This window comes from Triticum aestivum, chromosome 3A (assembly GCF_018294505.1).
Source record: "Triticum aestivum cultivar Chinese Spring chromosome 3A, IWGSC CS RefSeq v2.1, whole genome shotgun sequence".
In the NCBI taxonomy this organism is placed as follows: Eukaryota; Viridiplantae; Streptophyta; class Magnoliopsida; order Poales; family Poaceae; genus Triticum; species Triticum aestivum.
Window position 1 is genome coordinate 734,071,817 of NC_057800.1, and position 25,534 is coordinate 734,097,350.

A 25,534-nucleotide genomic window follows, 5' to 3' on the forward strand; every position below is an offset into this window, starting at 1 on the left:
ATGGAGGTAGTAACATTAACATATGCATGTTACTAGTCTAAGTTACTTTCCACTATGACCAACCTAATTGAACGAAGTTCCAATGACGTAAAAATGCAAGGTTTTGATTTCTAGTGTTTCCCATTATTTTTGGTGATTCGCTGGTAGTGTGGAAGTGCACACTATCCAAGATCCTAATGCTTCTATGCAGGCGATGATGCTGGAGGGCACTGCTGGTAAAAATGTCTTAGACACACATTAAGGTCACCGCTAGAAAAAATGGCATATACACTAGTGGCACTCTACTATCAAAAGATGTGGAAGCACTTGACCAATCACACAAAAATGAACATGATCTAGATTCATATGCTAGGGTTAACTTCATCATCGACGATATCAATCCTTAAGGGGATCCTCCTAAAGACTAGGAACAAGAGTATAACGTGTACTTCACTAAGTCTATGAACTATACATGTTGCAATCGCTCGGAAACTCACTGCCGAGGACCGCGACGAGGAGCTGCTCCTCTGCGACCGCGGTCGGCACACCTTCTGCCTCCGCCCCATCCTCCCCGCTGTCCCGCTAGGCTCCTGGCTCTGCCCTGACTGCGCCCCGACCTCCATCATCCGTGCGTCCGTCCCCCGCCGCTCGATCTCGCCATTCCCGCTCCCCCCCTGTGTTCGTGCTCGCTCGTCTGCCATGAATTTCATCTCATCTCATCTGCTTATTGATTGAATTTCTGCCAGGTTTCCCGTTGAAGCAGAGCAAGATCATGGATTTCTTCCAGATCGAGAAGGGCGCGGAGGGCGGCGCCGTCGGGCTGGCAAAGTGCACGCTTTCTCAGGGTAATTTTCTTATCTCTGAAATTTTGAGTCGCATGGATTTTGTTCATCGTATGGCTTAAACTAGGGAGTCTGCGATGAGGAATCGTCGCTCAATCGTTACACATACTGCATTACCATCTGCTGATGATGCAAATAATTCATAAGGTGCAAATAGTTCATCTGAAATACTATGACTGATTCGTTCGTTGTACTCTATGTGGGTGTTGTGTGTTGATTCATTATTTTATTCGTCCATTGATTGTTTTGTTTTGCTATGCTGACCAGTCTGACACTGTAGTATCCTGCATATGTCAGTGTCTAGAATTTCTAGGTAATGAAATATCACCGCAGGAAATGCGCGGGAAAGCTACCGCCGCCAGAATTGCGTGGGAAAACCATCACTGCTGGAAATACGCGGGAAAGCATTGTTAAAAAAATTAATTTGATCTTAACAGCACTCTTGTAGTAGGATTGTGTTATTGAAGTAGGTTGGTCAAGTATGTACGGATTAATTGACTTCCATTGATTTGTACACATGTATATCAGGATGACTTACAGGGATACGTCGCATGTATATCCTGTTCGTGATCTGACATTTGTGCCATAAAAAGCCGCCACATTTGTAGTTTATTTAAAATAGGACTGATTACGTGTAGGGTTCACTTCTAATGGGAGAAAAAAAATATCAAAAAAATATCTTGTAGGGGGTTGTTGTATGTCGATTCATGAATTGTTCTGTTTAGCGTGACTAACCGGTCAATACAGTAGCCTCCTGTATATATTCCAATTAACTGAACCTAGTTTGTTGGGAACACAACAGCTACTTAACCATTCAACTGCATATATCTCCAATCCAATATACTCCCTCCGTCCGGAAATACTTGTCGGAGGACTGGATGTATCTAGGCGTATTTTAGTTCTAGATGACATTTCCGCAAATTTATCTATTTCTTGGACAAGTATTTTTGGACGGAGGGAGTATCTTGTATGTTGATTTGTCAATTGTTCTGTTTTGCGTGACTGACCGGTCAATACAGTAGTATCCTGTTTGTTGGGACACAACAGCCTCAACTGCATATATCTCCAGTCATAGTATCCTGCATATAGCTCACTGTATTTATCCATTCTTAAATATTTGTATTTCTAAAGATTTTAACAAGTGACTACATACGAAGAAAAATGAGTGATCTATATTTTAAAATATGTCTATATACATCCATATGTGATAGTCCATTTGAAATCTCTAAAAAGACAAATATTTAGGAACGGAGGAAGTACTTGTATACAGATGCTAAGAGGCGAAGGAGGCGATCTCTTGATATGCACAAGAAGAAGAGGAGGCTACTGCCATTTGTGCTCACTGAAGATAGAGTTCGAAGGCTTGAACAGATGGCTTCTGCTGCCACTGCATTGACATCTTCGAAAATGGAGTTCAGTAATGAGCTGACTTTTGTGTCGAGTATGGCCCCTATATCTGCCAATCAAGCAAAGCTGAAGGAAGGTGGTATGCAGGTTAGCGAATTTTTACTTTAAACAGTATAATGCATTTTTTGATCTCTTGGTGCCTAACGATACACTTGTTGCCTTTCAAGGTTCTTTCAAAAGAGGACAAAGAAGCCATCGAACTTTGCAGAAGCATGTTGAAAAGAGGAGAATGCCCTCCACTTCTGGTGGTTTTTGATTCCCATGAGGGGTATGTTTTTGGAATTATTCTTCTAATGTTTCTTCATTTTTCATACGGAGGAATTAAACTAACGCATATTTATTTCCAGCTTCATTGTGCAGGCAGATGCATATATTAAGAGCATCTCCACTCTCGCCCCTGAACAGGCTCTCAGGGCGCCTTTTTTAGCGTCGGCGGTAAAAAATCGGCCCAGTCGTGCCCCAACTCCTCATTTATCGCCGGTTTAGGCTGAAATAACAGCCGGTGAACCCTAGCCTAACCCAGCCCCCCCCGGGGGGCGCCGGCCGAAGCGAAAAGGCGTGTGGGCCCGCGCTGTCGGCGACAGACTGGCCTATTTCCCACTGTTTTCTCCTTTTTTCCTCCATTTCCTCATTGCTTACCCTCCCCCCCCCCCCCCCCCGGCATCCCGCCGCTCCCGCCATCTGGCCGCCATGCCACCGAAGAAGTACAGGTACTATGGAGCGACGGAGTTACAATCTTATATGAATGCCATGAGTGCCCAGGCAGAAGAACCAAGGCCTGAAATTGCGACATCAACAATATCATGTACAAATGTATAAACTGTGTTGTAGGTGTACCTGTCACAAATGTCCTCATCTAAATATCTTCCAAGTCACTAGATGGAAACTAACAATGCAGTTGCAGAAGGGCACACTATCCAAGAACGTAATGCTTCTCTACTGATGATAGTGCTGGAGGGCGTTGCTTGAAAAATGTCATCTACACACACTGAGGTCACCGCTAGAACAAATGGTAAATACACTGGGAGGACCATACTATAAGAAGAGGTGGAAGCATACGAACTTTAAAAATCTTTTTTTGTGACAATTATTGCTTGATCGTATAATTTTAGGAACCCCCTTCCCTTTGGAAGACACTTTCGTGAAACAAATAAAGCAAGTCACTTTCGTCTTCAGGGATTCATGTTCCTTTATATAGGTCACTTTCGGCCGACTATATTTGGCATCATAGAAAAAACAAAACTGCCGAAATAGAATGACAGGATTTGTGGACAATGATTGCATGTTATAAATAGTGATTATTATCCATTCACAACACAACCTAGTTATTTAATGTTAGGTGGCCGTTAGTTTCTCGTCCGCCATGGATCACCTAAACTAGATCCTACTAACCACCGAACCAAACATACACACATTACTCCAAGGTTACCGTATGAGAGTATACACATAATCGTGACAAATAGATTCGCCAGAGGCGAGGGGGTGGGTGGGTGGGTGGGTTGGGGGGGGGGGGGGCAATCAGCCTGTCCATTCGAGCGCTCACCTTGGTCACTGACGTCGTCGTCGTCCTTGTCATAATCGTGACAAACTATATATACCACTTGTCCTGGCCTCGGCTGCTATGGAGGAGAACCCGAAGGGGGGGGGGGGGGTAGGGAGAACCCTACATTTCAATTACCTTATCGCCAGGTAGATGCCTGATGAGGAGTTTAGGCTGGGGGACACATTGCTGAGTCACTACCAGAAACATGACTAAGCTTGTAGGCTAATAGCCGACAGGAAAAGCATCCCTGTCGGATAACCGACAACCATAGCCCGCTAGGAATGAAATCACATGCTAGCAGTCTGAATCGGAAGGTACAATTTTATTAATATTATAAATAATGAACTTAGTGAAACTGCTTGACGGATAGTATACATAATAAGCTACAAACAAGTTGTGTGAACTCATTGGAAATTCAATAATTGGTAATATGATTAAGCACCTACTTTTATATAAGTTCCCTATGTGGGCTAGTAAGATCCTTATTGTAATAGACAGGAAAATATCGACGATATGCAGGCTCACCTATCAGTAATATATAATTCCTAAAGAGTTTGTAAAAACATTCAACCGCATTATAAGTGCCAACAAATATTATCAGTGTTGAATTAACTCATATTGCATTGTAGTTTATCATTTTGGGAACTAGACAAGAATGTTAGACGAATTTTGTCTAACCCACTTCCATAGTTCTAACCTGTCCAGCATCAAGGATTCTTGGTGAGAATAAGGATTAATAGCAGCCTTTTCAGAATTGCCATTTATATTTAATAATGTATATATAGTTTGATAGGTCACTGAACGTCAAAATATGATGGTTGCTGGTGTTAGTTACTTTTTAGTAGTGAGAGAAGTGTCTTCATTCAGTTGTTGGGAGAGACAAGTGGTATCTTCACTTCTTTTGTCCGGGGTTTCCCATTTTTTGGTGCTTTGCTGTTAGTGAGGAAGTGAACACTATCGATCCTAATGCTTCTATGCAGGCGTTGGTACTGGATGGCACTGCTGGTTTTTTCGAAAAAGGGGTATCCCCGGCCTCTGCATCAGAACGATGCATGGCCACCTTTATTATCAAGCAAAATAGTTCGACGGTAGTCTTAAAGTCTCAAAAAAGTAAAAAAAATCTCACAAAGAGCAAAAGAACAAAAATAAAACCACAACCGGCTAGCAAGATAAAGATAGGAACACTAATTGCCTATCCTATTACATGACCGCCATCCAAACCGGTTGAAAATATCCCGTGCTACCATCTCCCGTCGGATAGATCCAGTAACCAAACGCTCCCTGGCCTCCGTCATAGTGAGTAGCGATCACATACGGATCAACGCAGTGACTCGGAAGATAACCTGCAAAAAATGAGTATTTGTTGTTCTGTTAAAGACCAAATCATTTCTGCAATTCCAGATAGCCCATAGTAAAGCACATACTCCTACGCGAATGTGTCTCGCTGTTTGGAGCTCAACCCCATCAAGCCACGTCCCAGATAACGTGTTGATATTATTCGGAGGAGTAATATTAAAGGCTATGTGCACAGACTGCCAAAGAATTTTTGCCAAGAGGCAATCAAGAAAGAGGTGTTTGATGGATTCATCCGATCACAAAAGCTACATCTAGTAGACCCATTGCAGTTGCGTTTTATCAAGTTATCCTTAGTTAAAATGACTTGTTTGTGTACAAACCACTTTAACACTTTAACTCTCAAGAGAACTAATGGCATATACTGCTGGTAAAAATGTCTTATACATACATTGAGGTCTCCGCCTGAACAAATGACATATACACTGGTAGCACCGTAGTATCAAAAGAGGTTGAAGGACTTTGACCAATCACAGAAAAATGAACCCGAGCAAGATATATATGCTAGGGTTGACTTCATCATCGACAAAATCAATCCTGAAGGGAATTCTCGTAAAGAATAGAAACAACAATACAACGTGTACATCACTAAGTATATGAACTATAAATGTTAACACTCTTCTCTTAGTACTGCTGAGGTTCACTCCTGAAAGGGCTCCTCGCACCTAAGTCTAACGAAATTGATTTTCACGCACTGCTTCAAGTTGCGTACTCTAAGGACTTTGTTTTATGGTACCTTGCTATGATGTGATCTGTCGCCATTGTAGTGGTGCTCTGCACTGCAAGTGCTATAGATTTTACCGATCTACATCTCCTGAGAGCCTCAGATTTTGCCGAATATTGGTTCCAATGTTGCCCTATCGTGCCATGTACTGATCTCCATGGATTATGTTGGAAATGCTCAGCAACCACTTATATATGTATTTATAGAGTCCAGATGTAGTGGTAACACATGTCGATCTTCTTGTGATCTTGTTGAGCATGAGTCAGCTTCGACAACACGGCACCAGAGCAGAGAAGTACCGAGGAGCAGTGACAACGCACACATCTTGAGCTAACCGGATGCGGACCTTGAATCTTGAAAGAAAGGGAACCAGCTACATAGGCCTTAGACATACGCGCCAGGCATAAGTTGAAGAGTAGTAGAGAAGCACTATAATGTCGCCTTTGCGGCGAGGTTGACGAAGGCTGCCCTGGTGGGAGGTCCCCCGCCTTGTTGCTCATGTCGTAACCATATGCCGACGAGCTGTACTCGGTGCCACCGATGGCGAAGATGGCATGGAACATACGCGGCTGGTCCAGACCCTTAAGCCACTCAGTGTATGCCGGCGCTACTCGCCACTGTTTTTGTTACAATTGTTTAGCTTGAACATCCGTGATCGTGTCACATAGGATTCAACTGGACTGGAATGAGTAATGGGGAAGTGGGGCAGGGAAGGGTTTCCCGAGGCTCGCTTAGATCTGATCTGTGTGCAGCTGGGTTTTAGCAGGAGTGGTGTACATTAGTTGCACGCACCAGCTAACAGTACCACGATTTTTTCTTTCCTTGAAAGTTTACTGACTTCTGAGTATAGGGTGCTTTCCATAGTCGGAGTAACTTAGCTAGTAACATAAAACACTCCAATGGAAATTTGCTTACTCAAGGTTTTTATCGAAAAAGGCTTTTGCCCCGCTTTATATAAAGCATCGACCAACAACACCCCGATACAAACGCACGCCACCACAACACACGCACACACCCAAGGCAAGATACATAAGCGCTGAGCGCAGCAACACCACCCCAAACTACAAGAGCAGTCGGGTCCTCGACCGTGAACACGACATCGCGAAGAGATGAAGCTGCATATGACAAACCGTGGGCTCCAAGGCGGTGCCTTCAGGAAGGATACGACACCGGAGCGCCGCCACCGCCCGACCTGAGAGTCAGAGTTTCCCCTAGAGCAACACGACGGGCAATGATGACCGCGACGACACCTTCAGGAAGGGAGCGAGTTTCGCCGCCGCCGGTCCGTCCGAAGATAGGACAGGTTTTCACCCCGGCCCAAACTCACCGTCACCGAACGCCACACCCCGGCGACCATGCCGCCTACATGACCATGGTCACTGGGCAGCACCAAGGCATGGGCTTTGCCCATGAGCGCCGCGACACCACCACCAGGGCCGCCACCCCAGCATCCAAAACCTCGACGCCACCTCACCAGTTACCCAGCGCCACACCACCTATAGAGACGGGTGGAAAGGTCCCGCCTTTCGCACCCCTGAGCTGCCCCCAACTAGCCGCCATCGGCCCGTCCTGCTGTCGGGCGCGAGACCAGCGCGGTCCTGCCGCCGGGCGCGAGACGGGCGCGGTCCTGCTGCCGGGCGCGAGACAGGCGCGGTCCTACTGCCGAGCGCGAGACGGGCGCGGTCCTGCTGCCGGACGCGAGACGGGCGATGTACCACTATTGAGAAAAGCCCAGTCCTTCGACGGAAGTGGTGCGTGGGCGACGGGGAGAGGCATCGAAGGCCGCCGCACGCCGCCTACGGACGAACAGACGCCGAGAATGTCAGCCGCCGCCGTAGCCGACACGCCAAGCTACCGTGGATCCCTCCACGGCCGGAGCAGCAGCCATACCAGGCTACTGCCCATCCCGCGCCGCCCGCCAGACTCCAGGCGTTGAGTCCGCCAGGCACGCAGCCACCAGATCGGCCAGCGCACCGGTCGCTCCACCTGCGCCGCCCCACGCACCACCACACCTGCGTCGCCACCTCCACCACATACGCGCCGCCGCGCCCTGGCCAGAGCCGGCCAGCACCCCGCCCCCCACACGGACCAGCCGAGCTGCCAGCCGCCACGCCACCACCTGAGCCCGGCCGTCGGCCACCCCCAAGGGCATCCGCCGCCGCCACCTCCCGGATCTAGGCAGAGGCACCCAGATCCGACGCCAGCAAGAACCTCGCACACCCACCCCGGATCCGCCATGGGGGGAGGACGGGAGGCACCGCTGGGACGCCAGGACGCCGAAGGGAAGGGGCCGAGCACGAGGGAGAGCCGAGGACCGCCGCCGCCGCCGAGGAGGGCCACGCCCCGCGACGCAAGACCCCAGGCGCAGGAAGAAGGCGCCCCGCTGCCGCCTACGCCGCGCGGCCTTTGGCCGGCGACGCCACCGGCGGCGGCGGGGGAGGGGACCGGGGCGAGGAGGGGAGGGGGTGGCGCTGGGGTTGGCTCCCGGAGTCGCCCGCGGGAGCGACTCGGGGAGCGGGGGTCTATGTTCCCTCACTCAAGGTTTTAATGGTTCTCACATACTAATATCTCTGTCCTCACTAAATACTTCGCACATACTAATGCCTCTATACTAAGTTCCAATGGCGTAAAAATGCAAGGTTTTTATTTACGGTGTTTCCCCTTTTTGGTGCTTTGCTGTTAGTGCAGAAGTGCACACTATCCAAGATCCTAATGCCTCTATGCAGGCGATGGTGCTGGAGGGCACAACTGGTAAAAATGTCTCATACACACAGTGTGGTCACCGCTAGAAAAAAATGGCATATACACTAGTAGCACTTTACTATCAAAAGAGGTGGAGGCACTTGACCAATCACACAAAAATGAACCCGATCTGGATTGATATGCTAGGGTTGACTTCATCATCGATGATATCAACCCTGAAGGGTGTCCTCCTAAAGACTAGTAACAAGAGTACAATGTGTACACCATTAGTCTATGAACTATAAATGTTAACACTCTTCTCGTAGTGGTGCTGGGATTCACTCCTGAAAGTGCTCCTCCCACCTAAAGTCTAACGAAACTGACTTTCGGACACTGTTTCAAGTTGCGTACTGTTAAGAACTTTGTTTTATGCTGCCTTGCTATGATGTGTACTGTCGCCATTGTAGTGGTGTTCTGCACTGCCGGTGGTATAGATTTTGCTGATCTTCATCTCCCGAGTGCCTCAAATTTTGACGAATATTGGTTCCAATGTTGCCGTATCATGCCATGTAATGATCTCGGTGGAGTCTGTTGCAATCGCTCGGAAACTCACTGCCGGGGACCGTGACGAGGAGCTGCTCCTCTCCGACCGCGGCCGGCACACCTTCTGCCTCTGCCCCATCCTCCCCGCCGTCCCTCTGGGCTCCTGGCTCTGCCTCGACTGCGCCCCGACCTTCATCATCCGTGCGTCCCTCCGCCGCCGCGCGAGCCCGGCCGCTCGATCTCGCCATTCCTTTTTGTGTTCGCGCTCGCTCGCCTGCCGTGAATTTCATCTCATCTCGTCTCATCCTCTTATTGGTTGAATTTCTGCCAGGTTTCCCGTTGAAGCAGAGCAAGATCATGGATTTCTTCCGGATCGACAAAGGCGCGGAGGGCGGCGCCGTCGGGCCGGCAAAGTGCGGGCTTTCACAGGGTAATTTTCTTATCTCTGAAATTTTGAATCGCATGGGTTTTTTTCATCGTATGGCTTAAGCTAGGGGGTCTGCGATGAGCAATCATCGCTCAATTGTTACATATACTGCATTGCCACCTGCTGATGATGCAAATAATTCATAAGGTGCAAGTAGTTCATCTGTAATACTTGACTGAATGACTGATTATGAGTATGATGCACATCTGGTAGGAGAAAAAGTTGTCCTCTATGTGGGTGTTGTGTGTTGATTCGTTCGTTGATTGTTTTGTTTTCCTAGGCTGACCGGTTGACAGGGGTAGTATCCTGCATATATGTCACAGTGGATTAGAATTTCTAGGTAATGAAACATTGAAAAATGAAGTGAGCTATCACTGCAGGAAATGCGCAGGAAAGCTACCGCCGCCAGAATTGCGCGGGAAAACCATCACTGCTGGAAATACGCGGGAAAGCATTGTTAAAAAAATTTAATTTGATCTTAATGGCACTCTTGTAATAGGATTGTGTTATTACCACCAAAAAAATAGGATTGTGTTATTGAAGTAGGTTGGTCAAGTTTGGATGGATTAATTGACTTCCATTGATTTGTACACATGTATATCAGGATGATTCGCAGGGATATGTCACATGTATATCCCGTTTGTGATCTGTCTTGCACTTATTGAGCCATAAAAAGCCGCCACCTTTTGTAGTTTATTTAAAGTAGGACTGATTACGTGTACGTTGCACTTCTAATGGGAGAAAAAGTTATCTTGTAGGGGGTTGTTGTATGTTGATTCGTGAATTGTTCTGTTTTGCGCGGCTGGCCGGTCAATACAGTAGTATCATGTTTGTTGGGACACAAAACATCTGTAAGTCACTAGATGGAAACTAACAATGCAATTGCGGAAGGGCACACGATCCAAGAACCTAATGCTTCTCTATAGATGATAGTGCTGGAGGGCATTGTTTGAAAAATGTCATCTACACACACAGAGGTCACCGCTAGAAACAATTGGTAAATACACTAGGAGGACCATACTATAAGACAAGGTGGAAGCATAAGGACTTTACAAATCTATTTTTTAATCAATTTTTGCTTGGTCGTATCATTTTAGGGACTCCATTCCCTTTGGAAGACGCTTCCGTGAAAAAACTAAAGTAGGTCACTTTCGTCTTCAGGGATCCATGTCCCTTTATATAGGAATATGCAGAGTGGCAGTGGGAAAGAACAAACAAAACTACACAGTACCCTTTCAGCAATGAGGTCACCGATAGTAAAAATGGCATATACACTGGTAGCCCGGTACTATCAAAAGAACTTGAAGCAATTGACCAATATCACACAAAATGAACCCGAGCTAGATTGATATACTAGGTTTGACTTCATCATCGACGTTGTCACTCCTGAAGGGGCTCCTCCTAAAGACTAGGAACAAGAGTAAAACGTGTACATGACTAAGTCTATGAACTATAAATGTTAACGATCTTCTTTCAGTCGTGATGGGGTTCACTATTGAAAGAGCCCCTCCCACTTAAGTCTACTGAAACTGACTTTCAGATACTGCTTCAAGTGGCATACTATTAAGGACTTTGTTTTCAGCTTCACTATGCAGGCTGATGCATATATTAAGGATCCAGTAACTAGAATGGTAAGTAGCTAATGGCTGAGAGTGAGATATATACGGTTAAAAAGAAGGATACAGGTGAACGCGCGTTAATGTTTGCATGCAATCGATCCCAACGTCGATCGACTTGCCTTTTTCCATGAATAAAGATTTGTTTTACATCGATCAAAGAAACTTATTGTGAAAACAAGATATAGAGGTGAAAGTTTACCACTTTATCATTTTAAGAAAGTCTGACACTGTTAATTGAATATCTAGTGATGTTGATTATTTAAAGAATAGGGAAAATGATGGTTGTGATAGTATGATGACCCTTCTATCACCAGCGGATCCTTCCCAGAAGCTTGTTATCCGCCCTAACAAACGAGGAAACATCGCCCGCTTTATTAATGGCATCAAAACCACACTGTAAGGAGTCACTGCCTATCCCGATGAATGTAAATGTATTAGGCATCACTTATGCCACTATGATATTATCCAACTCCTGCAGTGATGGAAATAATAAGCAGAACATCAAGCGTGCGAGAGACCACATCGACGGTGAGTGCCATGTCTTGCTGGTCACATGCTGTGATATATATCGTGGTGAGAAGCTGTACTACGACTACAATGGGCATGACTATATGTACCCAACGAATCATTTCGTTAACTCCCCCAATAGTTCTGCCCTGCCCTGCATCAAGGAGTCTAGGCGATTAATGGCGGCACTTTCAGCATTGTTGCTGAAAGCAGTAACTTATATACAGTCCAATTGCCAGAAGAGGTCCCTTATGGCAAACAATGATACATGTTGATTTTGTTAGTACCTCGTAGTTTAAATAGTCTTCTTTCAGCTATGGAGAGAGACAAGTGGGATCTTCATTTTCTTTTTCTCCTGACCTCATTCCTGCTCGACTTGAGTCCTTTTCGGGGATTCATTTACCCCTTCTATAGAAGTAAATACATATCTGCCCCTGCCTCTCTATCGAATGGTTAAGTAGATGTTGTCTCCCAATTAGTGGTACATTTTAAACTGGAAGAGAAATGTTTCACCCCATTTGTTGGGGAATTGTTCTCCATGTTTAGTTATTTCAGCTGGTGAAATGTGGTTTCCCTATTGGTGCCGTGGTTTTTTGTTTACTTTATTATTGCCCTGTGGCTACTGGGTATTTTATTTACTTGTTCTTTCGACACATCCCAACTTCGAGAAGACGTGGCAAGCTACCAGGAGTGATCTTGAACTCCCATGCCTTTGTAACCTCTTGAAGTTGATCCCTAACTAACTTCATAACTATATAAGTTCTTAATGAAATGAAATCTAGTGCTGATGATTTCGTCAAGAAATGTTTTTCCAGAGAATTTATCTAGTGCTACTGTGTATGTGTTTAGAGCATGTTGTGCTACGAACCCATAACTTATCAACTAAAAGTTAGCAACTTTATAATTGATTTGACACCATAGAAATAAAATGTGTCATGCTATCAATTTAGTTTGACAACTAAAAGTTATGAAGTTTTCTTCGAACTACGCATGAAAGATATGATGGACTATGGATAAGAAATAAAGATAAAGTAGATTTAGACTAAGTACAACTTGTCGTATACTCCAAATCACCCCCCTCTTGTTATATTATTTATATACCATTGGAGAGTCATATTAACAACATTGAAATCTTTTAGGGGTTGTTTCGATTGTGCCAGATCCAATCCTGCCAAACTATCACAACACGCCCTGGAAGGATTAAACTCACAGATCGAGCGAGCCACGAGTGGGCCAGCCCAATTAGGTGTACATGAATCTGGTTTTGGGAACCTTTTAGGCCGGTTGTAATGGGTAGTATCATATACTAGTATCATGTATATGATACTACCTCCGTAATGCATAGTATCACAAGGTAGTATCATAGGTTGTCTTATTAATTGTCATGCATGACACAAAGTAGTACAACATTTAATATGATACGGTATCATGATATGATACCACACCCTCTTTTTCCTCATTTAATTGTGTGCCACATCATCCAAAAAGTCTAGTTGGCATGCATGATACCTCTTATGATACTCCCATTACGACCAGCCTTAGAAGCTTTCAGTCCATTTTTCAATTGCTTTATTTTTGTTGTTGTTTTCCGTACATATTTATCAGATTTTCTTTTTAGTTCTTTTTGTTTTTTCTTTCGGGTTTCACCAGTTTTTCTTGGTTTTCAATGGTTTATTGGTTTCTTTCTTGTTTTTATTTGGTTTGTTCTTTCTTTTTGTCTATTTTTCTTCAGTTTTCTTTATATCCTTATCAGTTTTTATCAATTTTTTCGACTTTTTCACTGGGTTTCTTTGATTTTTCTTTTTCCTTCACTATAACTTCACTTTTCCTTTGCTTTTAAGCGGTTTTATTTGTTTCTTTGTCGTTTTTCACAATTTTTTATTTTCTCCATCTTTCCTTTGTTTTCTATGGTTTTTATTTGTTGCTTTCCTGATTTTTCTCCAGTGTTAGGTTTCTTTGTTTCCTTTTCTTTTTTGCATCGTTGCCCTCTGGTTTTCTTGTGTCTTTTTTCTCTTTAGTTTTCATTCATTTCTTTCTTATGTTTTTTTCTTTCTTCTTTTCCTTTTTTCAACAGATGTCTATATTTTTGTTACACAATGTACATCTTTCGTACAAGTCAAGAACATTTCTTAACAGTTTTTAAATATTTTTCAAACACATGATTAACACTCCTTTTTCAAGTAACTGTTTTGACGTTTATTTTTGCATACACATTGCATGTTTTTGTATGCAACTACAAGATTTTTTAATACAGGTGAGACATTTTAATGAGTATATGTTTTGATGACTATTTTTTTCATACAAATCATACATATTTCTTATGTATCCGATACATTTTACTACACATGTTCACACTTTTCATATATACATATCACATTTTTCAAATACATGATTAACATTTTTGAAAACTTATATTTTCTCTTTTTCATACACATTGCACATTTTTTGTATACACCAGGTTTTTAGATACACATTTAATGTTTTCAAATACATGATTAACATTTTAAAACTTTTTTTGGTCTGTATTTTTCCCATAAACATTGTATATATTTTTTTAATATATAAGGAACAATTTTAATATACAATTTAATATTTTTTTGAGATACAAGATTAACATATTTTCATATATATGTTTTGATTTTTATTTGTATACACATTATACAGTTTTCCTACATGTTTAATATTTTTTAATGTACGATTAGCATTTTCAATTCTTGTATATTTATGAAATGATATTCATAATAGATATATTCAGAATATTTTGAAATATAAGAAAAATAAAAAAGAGAAAAAATATATCCGATATGTGATTTCTCCATCTCAAAAACAAAACTGTACTATCAACAGTGTCATGTACTACACGAAGTATCCCTAAAAAATATAGATACTATATGGAGTACATGACAACACAGTACGACAGTAGTGCTACACCCGCATGACTTTCCCTTTTTGACTAAATTTTTTTCGTGAAATTTGAGGAGAGGGGAGTCAAAACTTCTACGTCAGGAGGCCTCACCAGAGCGATGAAGGGACTGAGGAGTAAAAAGAATCCTACTCTCCATATATATATATATATATATATATATATATATATATATATATATATATATATATAAAATTCTAAGACTCAAAACATTTTGTTCTAGACTCAACGACGTCAGCGATTCGATCAAGCAGTGGGCTCCTAAGTCGGGGAAGGCTCTGATTACCAACTTGTAACACCCACAATGCGGCTATATCTCCCACGTGTCGGGGCACGACTTAGAGGCATAGCCGCATGGTAGGCTTGTCGCAAGAGAAGTAATCTTCACACATCCCATGTACTGAATAAGAAAGTGACAAAGAGTTGGCTTACAATCGCCACTTCACACAATACATAAATAATTCATACGTCATCCAAAGTACAATCAAAGGTCCAACTACGGAACCAAAATAAAGGAAGACAATCCCAAATGCTAGATCCCCGATCGTCCCAACTGGGCTCCACTACTGATCATCAGGAAAAAAAACATAGTAACGGCCCGAATCCTCGTCGAACTCCCGCTTGAGTTCGGTAGCATCGCCTGCACTGGTATCCTCGGCACCTGCAACTGTTTGGAAGTATCCGTGAGTCACGAGGACTCAGCAATCTCACACCCGCACGATCAAGACTACTTAAGCTTATGGGTAGGAGAAGGTAGTGAGGTGGAGCTGCAGCAAGCACTAAGCATATATGGTGGCTAACATACGCAAATGAGAGCGAGAAGAGAAGCAACGCAACGGACGTGAAGCAAGAAGTGATCAAGAAGTGATCCTGAAACTACTTACGTTCAAGCAAAACACAAGACCGTGTTCTCTTCCCGGACTCCGCTAAAAAGAGACCATCACGGCTACACACGCGGTTAATTCATTTTAATTAAGTTAAGTGTCAAGTTCTTTACAACCGGATATTAACAAATTCCCATCTGCCACATAACCGCGGGCATGGCTCTCGAAACTTTATACCCTGCAGGGGTGTCCCAACTTAGCCCATCACAAGCTCTCACGGTCAACGTGTTGGGGAACGTTGCAGAAAACAAAAAATTTCCTACGGTTTCACCAAGATCCATCTATGAGTTAATCTAGCAACGAGTAATCGGATTGCATCTACATACCTTTGTAGATCACGCGCGGAAGCGTTCAAAGAACGGGGATGAGGAAGTCATACTCGATGTGATACAAATCACCGGAGATCCTAGCGCAGAACGGACGGCACCTCCGTGTTCAACACACGTACGGTCAGCGTGACGTCTCCTGCTTCTTGATCCAGCAAGGGGAAAGGAGAGGTTGATGAAGATCCAGCAGCACGACGGCGTGGTGGTGGATGCAGGGCGTCACCGCAGCAGGGCTTCGCCGTTATACTGCGAGAGGGAGAGGTGTAGCAGGGGAGAGGGAGGCGCCAAGACTCAAGGGTGTTCTGCCCCCTCCCCCCCCTTTATATAGGCCCCCTAGGGGGGCGCCGGCCCTAGGAGATGGGATCTCCTAGGGGGGGCGCCGGCCAAGGGGTGGAGTCCCCCCCAAGCCAGGTGGGGCGCCCCCCACCCTAGGTTTCCCAACCCTAGGCGCATGGGGTGGGCCAAGGGGGGCGCACCAGCCCACTATGGGCTGGTTCCCCTCCCCACTTTGGCCCATGGGGCCCTCCGGGATGGGTGGCCCCACCTGGTGGACCCCCGGGACCCTTCCGGTGGTCCCGGTACAATACCGGTGACCCCCAAAACTCTCCCGATGGCCGAAACTGCACTTCCTATATATAATTCTTCACCTCTGAACCATTCCGGAACTCCTCGTGACGTCCAGGATCTCATCCGGGACTCCGAACAACTTTCGGGTTACTGCATATTCATATCTCTACAACCCTAGCATCACCGAACCTTAAGTGTGTAGACCCTACGGGTTCGGGGGACATGTAGACATGACCGAGACAGCTCTCCGGTCAATAACCAACAGCGGGATCTGGATACCCATGTTGGCTCCCACATGCTCCTCAATGATCTCATCAGATGAACCACGATGTCGAGGATTCAAGCAACCCCGTATACAATTCCCTTTGTCAATCGGTACGTTACTTGCCCGAGATTCGATCATCGGTATCCCAATACCTCATTCAGTCTCGTTACCGGCAAGTCACTTTACTCGTACCGTAATGCATGATCCCGTGACCATACACTTGGTCAATTTGAGCTCATTATGATGATGCATTACCGAGTGGGCCCAGAGATACCTCTCTGTCATATGGAGTGACAAATCCGAGTCTTGATCCGTGTCAACCCAACAGACACTTTCGGAGATACCCGTAGTATACCTTTATAGTCACCCAGTTACGTTGTGACGTTTGGTACACCCAGAGCACTCCTACGGTATCGGGGAGTTACACGATCTCATGGTCTAAGGAAAAGATACTTGACATTGGAAAAACTCTAGCAAACGAACTATACGATCTTGTGCTATGTTTAGGATTGGGTCTTGTCCATCACATCATTCTCCTAATGATGTGATCCCGTTATCAATGACATCTCCATGTCCATAGCCAGGAAACCATGACTATCTGTTGATCAACGAGCTAGTCAACTAGAGGCTCACTAGGGACACATTGTGGTCTATGTATTCACACATGTATTACGATTTCCGGATAATACAATTAGAGCATGAATAATAGACAATTATCATGAACAAGGAAATAAAATAATCATTTTATTATTGCCTCTAGGGCATATTTCCAACAGTCTCCCACTTGCACTAGAGTCAATCATCTAGTTACATTGTGATGAATCGAACACCCATGGAATTCTGGTGTTGATCATGTTTTGCTCTAGGGAGAGGTTTAGTCAACGGATCTGCTACATTCAGGTCCGTATGTACTTTACAAATCTCTATGTCTCCATTTTGAACACTTTCACAGATGGAGTTGAAGCGACGCTTGATATGCCTGGTCTTCCTGTGAAACCTGGGCTCCTTGGCAAGGGCAATAGCTCCAGTGTTGTCATAGAAGAGAGTCATCGGGCCCGACGCATTGGGTATGACTCCTAGGTCGGTAATGAACTCCTTCACCCAGACTGCTTCGTGTGCTGCCTCCGAGGCTGCCATGTACTCCGCTTCACATGTAGATCCCGCCACAACGCTTTGCTTGCAACTGCACCAGCTTACTGCCCCACCATTCAAAATATACACGTATCCGGTTTGTGACTTAGAGTCATCTAGATCTGTGTCGAAGCTAGCGTCGACGTAACCCTTTACGACGAGCTCTTCGTCACCTCCATAAACGAGAAACATTTCCTTAGTCCTTTTCAGGTACTTCGGGATATTCTTGACCGCTGTCCAGTGTTCCTTGCCGGGATTACTTTGGTACCTTCCTACCAAACTTACGGCAAGGTTTACATCAGGTCTGGTACACAGCATGGCATACATAATAAAACCTATGGCTGAGGCATAGGGGATGACACTCATCTCTTCTATATCTTCTGCCGTGGTCGGACATTGAGCTGAGCTCAATTTCACACCTTGCAACACAGGCAAGAACCCCTTCTTAGACTGATCCATATTGAACTTCTTCAATATCTTATCAAGGTATGTGCTTTGTGAAAGACCTATGAGGCGTCTTGATCTATCTCTATAGATCTTGATGCCTAATATATAAGCAGCTTCTCCAAGGTCCTTCATTGAAAAACTCTTATTCAAGTAGGCCTTAATGCTGTCCAAAAGCTCTATATCATTTCCCATCAAAAGTATGTCATCTACATATAATATGAGAAATGCTACAAAGCTCCCACTCACTTTCTTGTAAACGCAGGCTTCTCCATAAGTCTGCATAAACCCAAACGCTTTGATCATCTCATCAAAGCGAATGTTCCAACTCCGAGATGCTTGCACCAGCCCATAAATCGAGCGTTGGAGCTTGCACACCTTGTCAGCATTCTTAGGATCGACAAAACCTTCCGGCTGCATCATATACAGTTCTTCCTTAAGATAACCGTTAAGGAATGCCGTTTTGACGTCCATTTGCCATATCTCATAATCATAGTATGCGGCAATTGCTAATATGATTCAGCCTAGCTTTATAGATGGTCACATTACCATCCGCGTCTGTCTTCTTCTTAAAGATCCATTTATTTTCTATGGCTCGCCGATCATCGGGCAAGTCAGTCAAAGTCCATACTTCGTTTTCATACATGGATCCTATCTCGGATTTCATGGCTTCTACCCATTTGTCGGAATCCGGGCCCGTCATCGCTTCTTCATAGTTCGAAGGTTCATCGTTGTCTAACAACATGATTTCCAAGACAGGGTTGCCGTACCACTCTGGTGCGGAACGTGTCCTTTTGGACCTTTGAAGTTCAATAGGAGCTTGATCAGAAGTATCTTGATCATCATCATTAACTTCCTCTCTAATTGGTGCAGGCACTACAGGAACATTTTCCTGTGTTGCGCCACTTTCCGGTTCAAGAGGTAATACTTCTTCAAGTTCCACTTTCCTCCCACTTACTTCTTTCGAGAGAAACTCCTTCTCTAGAAAGGATCCATTCTTGGCAGCAAAGATCTTGCCTTCGGATCTGAGGTAGAAGGTATACCCAATAGTTTCTTTAGGGTATCCTATGCAGACGCATTTTTCTGACTTGGGTTCGAGCTTTTCAAGTTGAAGTTTCTTGACATAAGCATCGCATCCCCAAACTTTTAGAAACGACAGCTTAGGCTTCTTCCCAAACCATAATTCATACGGTGTCGTCTCAACGGATTTCGACGGAGCCCTTTTTAAAGTGAATGCGACAGTCTCTAAAGCATAGCCCCAAAATGACAGCGGTAAATCGGTAAGAGACATCATAGATCGCACCATATCCAATAGAGTGCGATTATGACGTTCGGACACACCATTACGCTGAGGTGTTCCAGGCGGCGTGAGTTGTGAAACTATTTCACATTTTCTTAAGTGTGTGCCAAATTCGTGACTCAAGTATTCACCTCCACGATCTGATCGCAAAAACTTGATTTTTCTGTCACGTTGATTCTCAACCTCACTCTGAAATTCCTTGAACTTTTCAAAGGTTTCAGACTTGTGTTTCATTAAGTAGACATACCCATATCTACTCAAGTCATCAGTGAGGGTGAGAACATAACGATAGCCATCATGAGCCTCAACACTCATTGGACCGCACACATCAATATGTATGGTTTCCAATAGGTTGGTTGCTCGCTCCATTGTTCCTGAGAACGGAGTCTTGGTCATCTTACCCATGAGGCATGGTTCGCACGTGTCAAATGATTCGTAATCAAGAGACTCTAAAAGTCCATCTGCATGGAGCTTCTTCATGCGTTTGACACCTATATGACCAAGGCGGCAGTGCCACAAGTATGTGGGACTATCATTATCAACCTTACATCTTTTGGTATTCACACTATGAATATGTGTAGCATTACGCTCGAGATTCATTAAGAATTAACCATTCACCATAGGAGCATGACCATAAAACATATCTCTCATATAAATAAAATAACCATTATTCTCGGATTTAAATGAGTAGCCATCTCGAATTAAACGAGATCCTGATACAATGTTCATTCTCAAAGCTGGTACTAAATAACAATTATTGAGGTTTAAAACTAATCCCGTGTGTAAATGTAGAGGTAGCGTGCCGACGGTGATCACATCGACCTTGGAACCATTCCCGACGCGCATCGTCACCTCGTCCTTCGCCAGTCTCAGTTTATTCCACAGCTCCTGCTTTGAGTTACAAATGTGAGCAACTGCACCGGTATCAAATACCCAGGAGCTACTACGAGTACTGGTAAGGTATACATCAATTACATGTATATCACATATACCTTTCGTTTTGCCGGCCTTCTTGTCCGCTAAGTATTTGGGGCAGTTCCGCTTCCAGTGACCACTTCCCTTGCAATAAAAACACTCAGTCTCGGGCTTGGGTCCATTCTTTGGCTTCTTCCCGGCAGCTTTCTTACCGGGCGCGGCAACTCCCTTGCCGTCCTTCTTGAAGTTCTTCTTACCCTTGCCTTTCTTGAACTTAGTGGTTTTATTCACCATCAACATTTGATGGTCCTTTTTGACTTCTACCTCTGCTGATTTCAGCATTGCAAATACTTCAGGAATGGTCTTTTCCATCCCCTGCATATTGAAGTTCATCACAAAGCTCTTGTAGCTCGGTGGAAGCAACTGAAGGATTCTGTCAATGACCGCGTCATCCGGGAGATTAACTCCCAGCTGAGTTAAGCGGTTATGTAATCCAGACATAGTGAGTATGTGCTCACTGACAGAACTATTTTCCTCCATCTTACAGCTGAAGAACTTGTCGGAGACTTCATATCTCTCGACCGGGGCATGAGCTTGGAAAACCATTTTCAGCTCTTCGAACATCTCATATGCTCCGTGTCACTCAAAACGCTTTTGGAGCCCTGGTTCTAAGCTGTAAAGTATGCCGCACTGAACGAGGGAGTAATCATCAGCACGTGTGTGCCAAGCGTTCATAACGTCTTGGTTCTATGGGACGGATGCGTCACCTAGCGGTGCTTGTAGGACATATTCTTTCTTGGCAGCTATGAGGATGATCCTCAGGTTCCAGACCCAGTCCGTATAGTTGCTACCATCGTCTTTCAGCTTGGTTTTCTCTAGGAACGCGTTGAACTTGAGGACAACATTGGCCATTTGATCTACAAGACATATTGTAAAGATTTTAGACTAAGTTCATGATAATTGAGTTCATCTAATCAAATTATATAATGAACTCCCACTTAGATAGACATCCCTCCAGTCATCTAAGTATAACAAGATCCGAGTTAACTAGGCTGTGTCCATCATCATGTGAGATGGACTAGTCAACATCGGTGAACATCTTCATGTTGATCGTATCTTCTATACGACTCATGCTCGACCTTTCGGTCTTCTGTGTTCCGAGGCCATGTCTGTACATGCTAGGCTCGTCGAGTCAACCTAAGTGTTTGCATGTGTAAATCTGTCTTACACCCGTTGTATGTGAACGTTGGAATCTATCACACCCGATCATCACGTGGTGCTTCGAAACAACAAACTGTCGCAACGGTGCACAGTTAGGGGGAACACTTTCTTGAAATTATTATGAGGGATCACCTTATTTACTACCGCCGTTCTAAGTAAACAAGATGCAAAAACATGATAAACATCACATGCAATCAAATAATAATAGTGACATGATATGGCCAATATCACATAGCTCCTTTGATCTCCATCTTGGGGCTCCATGATCATCTTGTCACCGGCATGACACCATGATCTCCATCATCATGATCTCCATCATCGTGTCTCCATGAAGTTGCTCGCCAACTATTACTTCTACTACTATGGCTAACACGTTTAGCAATAAAGTAAAGTAATTTACATGGCGTTTCTCAATGACACGCAGGTCATACAAAAAATAAAGACAACTCCTATGGCTCCTGCCGGTTGTCATACTCATCGACATGCAAGTCGTGATTCCTATTACAAGAACATGATCTCATACATCACATATATATCATTCATCATTCATCACAACTTTGGCCATATCACATCACAAAGCACTTGCTGCAAAAACAAGTTAGACGTCCTCTAATTGTTGTTGCAAGTTTTATGTGGCTGCAAAAGGGTTCTAGCAAGAACGTTTTCTTACCTACGTAAAAGCCACAATGTGATTTCTCAACTTCTATTTACCCTTCATAAGGACCCTTTTCATCGAATCCGCTCTAACTAAAGTGGGAGTGACAGACACCCGCTAGCCACCTTATGCAACTAGTGCATGTCAGTCGGTGGAACCAGTCTCACGTAAGCGTACGTGTAAGGTCGGTCCGGGCCGCTTCATCCCACAATACGGCTGAAGCAAGATAAGACTAGTAGCGGCAAGAAAGTTGACAACATCTACGACCACAACAAATTGTGTTCTACTCGTGCAAGGAGAACTACGCATAGACCTAGCTCATGATGCCACTGTTGGGGAACGTTGCAGAAAACAAAAAATTTCCTACGGTTTCACCAAGATCCATCTATGAGTTCATCTAGCAACGAGTGATCGGATTGCATATACATACCTTTGTAGATCACGCGCGGAAGCGTTCAAAGAACGGGGATGAGGAAGTCGTACTTGACATGATCCAAATCACCGGAGATCCTAGCGCCGAACGGACGGCACCTCCGTGTTCAACACACGTACGGTCAGCGTGACGTCTCCTCCTTCTTGATCCAGCAAGGGGAAAGGAGAGGTTGATGAAGATCCAGCAGCACGACGGCGTGGTGGTGGATGCAGGGCGTCACGGCAGCAGGGCTTCGCCGTTATACTGCGAGAGGGAGAGGTGTAGCAGGGGAGAGGGAGGCGCCAAGACTCAAGGGTGTTCTGCCCCCTCCCTCCCCCCTTTATATAGGCCCCCTAGGGGGTGCCGGCCCTAGGAGATGGGATCTCCTAGGGAGGCGGCGGCCAAGGGGTGGAGTCCACCCCAAGCCAGGTGGGGCGCCCCCCCACCCTAGGGTTCCCAACCCTAGGCGCATGGGATGGGCCAAGGGGGGCGCACCAGCCCACTATGGGCTGGTTCCCCTCCCCACTTTGGCCCATGGGGCCCTCCGGGATGGGTGGCCCCATCCGGTGGACCCCCGGGACCCTTCCGGTGGTCCCGGTACAATACCAGTGACCCCCGAAACTCTCTCGATGGCCGAAACTGCACTTCCTATATATAATTCTTCACCTCTGGACCATTCCGGAACTCCTCATGATGTCCAGGATCTCATCGGGACTCCGAACAACTTTCGGGTTACTGCATATTCATATCTCTACAACCCTAGCGTCACCGAACCTTAACTGTGTAGACCCTACGGGTTCGGGAGACATGTAGACATGACTGAGACGGCTCTCCGGTCAATAACCAACAACAGGATCTGGATACCCATGTTGGCTCCCACATGCTCCTCGATGATCTCATCAGATGAACCACGATGTCGAGGATTCAAGCAACCCCGTATACAATTCCCTTTGTCAATCGGTACGTTACTTTCCCGAGATTCGATCGTCGGTATCCCAATACCTCGTTCAATCTCGTTACCGGCAAGTCACTTTACTCGTACCGTAATGCATGATCCCGTGACCAGACACTTGGTCACTTTGAGCTCATTATGATGATGCATTACCGAGTGGGCCCAGAGATACCTCTCCATCATATGGAGTGACAAATCTCAGTCTTGATCCGTGTCAACCCAACAGACACTTTCGGAGATACCCGTAGTATACCTTTATAGTCACCCAGTTACGTTGTGATGTTTGGTACACCCAGAGCACTCCTACGGTATCCGAGAGTTACATGATCTCATGGTCTAAGGAAAAGATACTTGACATTGGAAAAACTCTAGGAAACGAACTATACGATCTTGTGCTATGTTTAGGATTGGGTCTTGTCCATCACATCATTCTCCTAATGATGTGATCCCGTTATCAGTGACATCTCCATGTCCATAGCCAGGAAACCATGACTATCTGTTGATCAACGAGCTAGTCAACTAGAGGCTCACTAGGGACACATTGTGGTCTATGTATTCACACATGTATTACAATTTCTGGATAATACAATTAGAGCATGAATAATAGACAATTATCATGAACAAGGAAATATATAATCATTTTATTATTGCCTCTAGGGCATATTTCCAACACAACAAAGGATATTCCTTCTCCCGAGAAGACCCGATCAGTCTCGGAATCCTGGTTACAAGACATTTCGACAATGGTAAAACAAGACCAGCAAGACCACCCGACTGTGCCGACAAATCCCAATAGGAGCTGCACATATCTCCTTCTCAGGGCACACCGGATGAGCACTCCGTACAACTAAAACCAGCCCTCAAGTTTCCCCGAGGTGGCGCCGCAAAGGACTCTAGTTTGGACCAACACTCAAAGGAGCACTGGCCCGGGGGGTTAAAATAAAGATGACCCTCGGGCTCGCGAAAACCTGAGGGAAAAGGCTTAGGCGGCAAATGTTAAAACCAAGGTTGGACCTTGCTGGAGGAGTTTTATTCAAAGCAACCATAACACCCAACCGCGTAAGGAACGCAAAATCAAGGAACATAACACCGGTGTGATGGAAACTAGGGCGGCAAGAGTGGAACAAAACACCAGGCATAAGGCCGAGCCTTCCACCTTTACCAAGTATATAGATGCATTAAATTAAATAAGCGATAATAATGATATTCCAACAATATCCATGTTCCAACATGGAACAAACTTCATCTTCACCTGCAACTAGCAACGCTATAAGAGGGGCTGAGCAAAAGCGGTAACATAGCCAAACAACGGTTTGCTAGAAAGGTGGGTTAGAGGCTTGACATGGCAATATGAGAGGCATGATATAACAAGTGGTAGGTAACGCGACATAACAATAGAGTGGACAACTAGCAAGCAAATATAGAAGTGAGAGGATAAAGACACCATCGAACTTTGCAAAAACATGTTAAAAAGACGAGGATGCCCTCTACTTCTTGTGGTTTTCGATTCCAGCGAGGGGTATGTTCTTGGATCCATTATGCTTCTATTATTTTTGGCAAATTTTAACATGCTCCCTCTTACCCCTTCTTTTTACATGTGAGGTAAGAACGTAAGAGTTAATTAGACCACTAATTACTGAGATCAACGGCTCAGATATATTATATACTCTTACATCTCTTGTGAAAATAGGGGGTAAGAAAGAGCATGTTAAAACTGCTCTTCATTTTTATGTTTTCTAGTACAGAAGAAGTAAACTAACACAACTTATCTTTCTAGCTTGACTATGCAAGTTGATGCAGATATTAAGGATATGACATTCTTTACAGAATACACTGGTGACCTTAATTATTTGGAGCAAGGAGAATGATGGTTGTGATAGTATAATGACCCTTCTATCACCAGCGAATCCCTC

At 44.7% G+C, this 25,534-nt stretch overlaps 1 protein-coding gene across 1 annotated transcript; it reads left to right on the forward strand.

Annotated features, from left to right (window-relative positions):
* Nucleotides 1–25,489, forward strand: LOC123057322 (probable Histone-lysine N-methyltransferase ATXR5). The gene is made up of 6 exons (XM_044480363.1): nt 1–6; nt 484–625; nt 726–824; nt 2,092–2,315; nt 2,396–2,496; nt 25,399–25,489. Exons 1-6 carry the CDS (start codon nt 1–3, stop codon nt 25,487–25,489), a joined length of 663 nt encoding a protein of 220 aa, XP_044336298.1.
* The last annotated feature ends 45 nt before the right edge of the window (nt 25,490–25,534 follow it).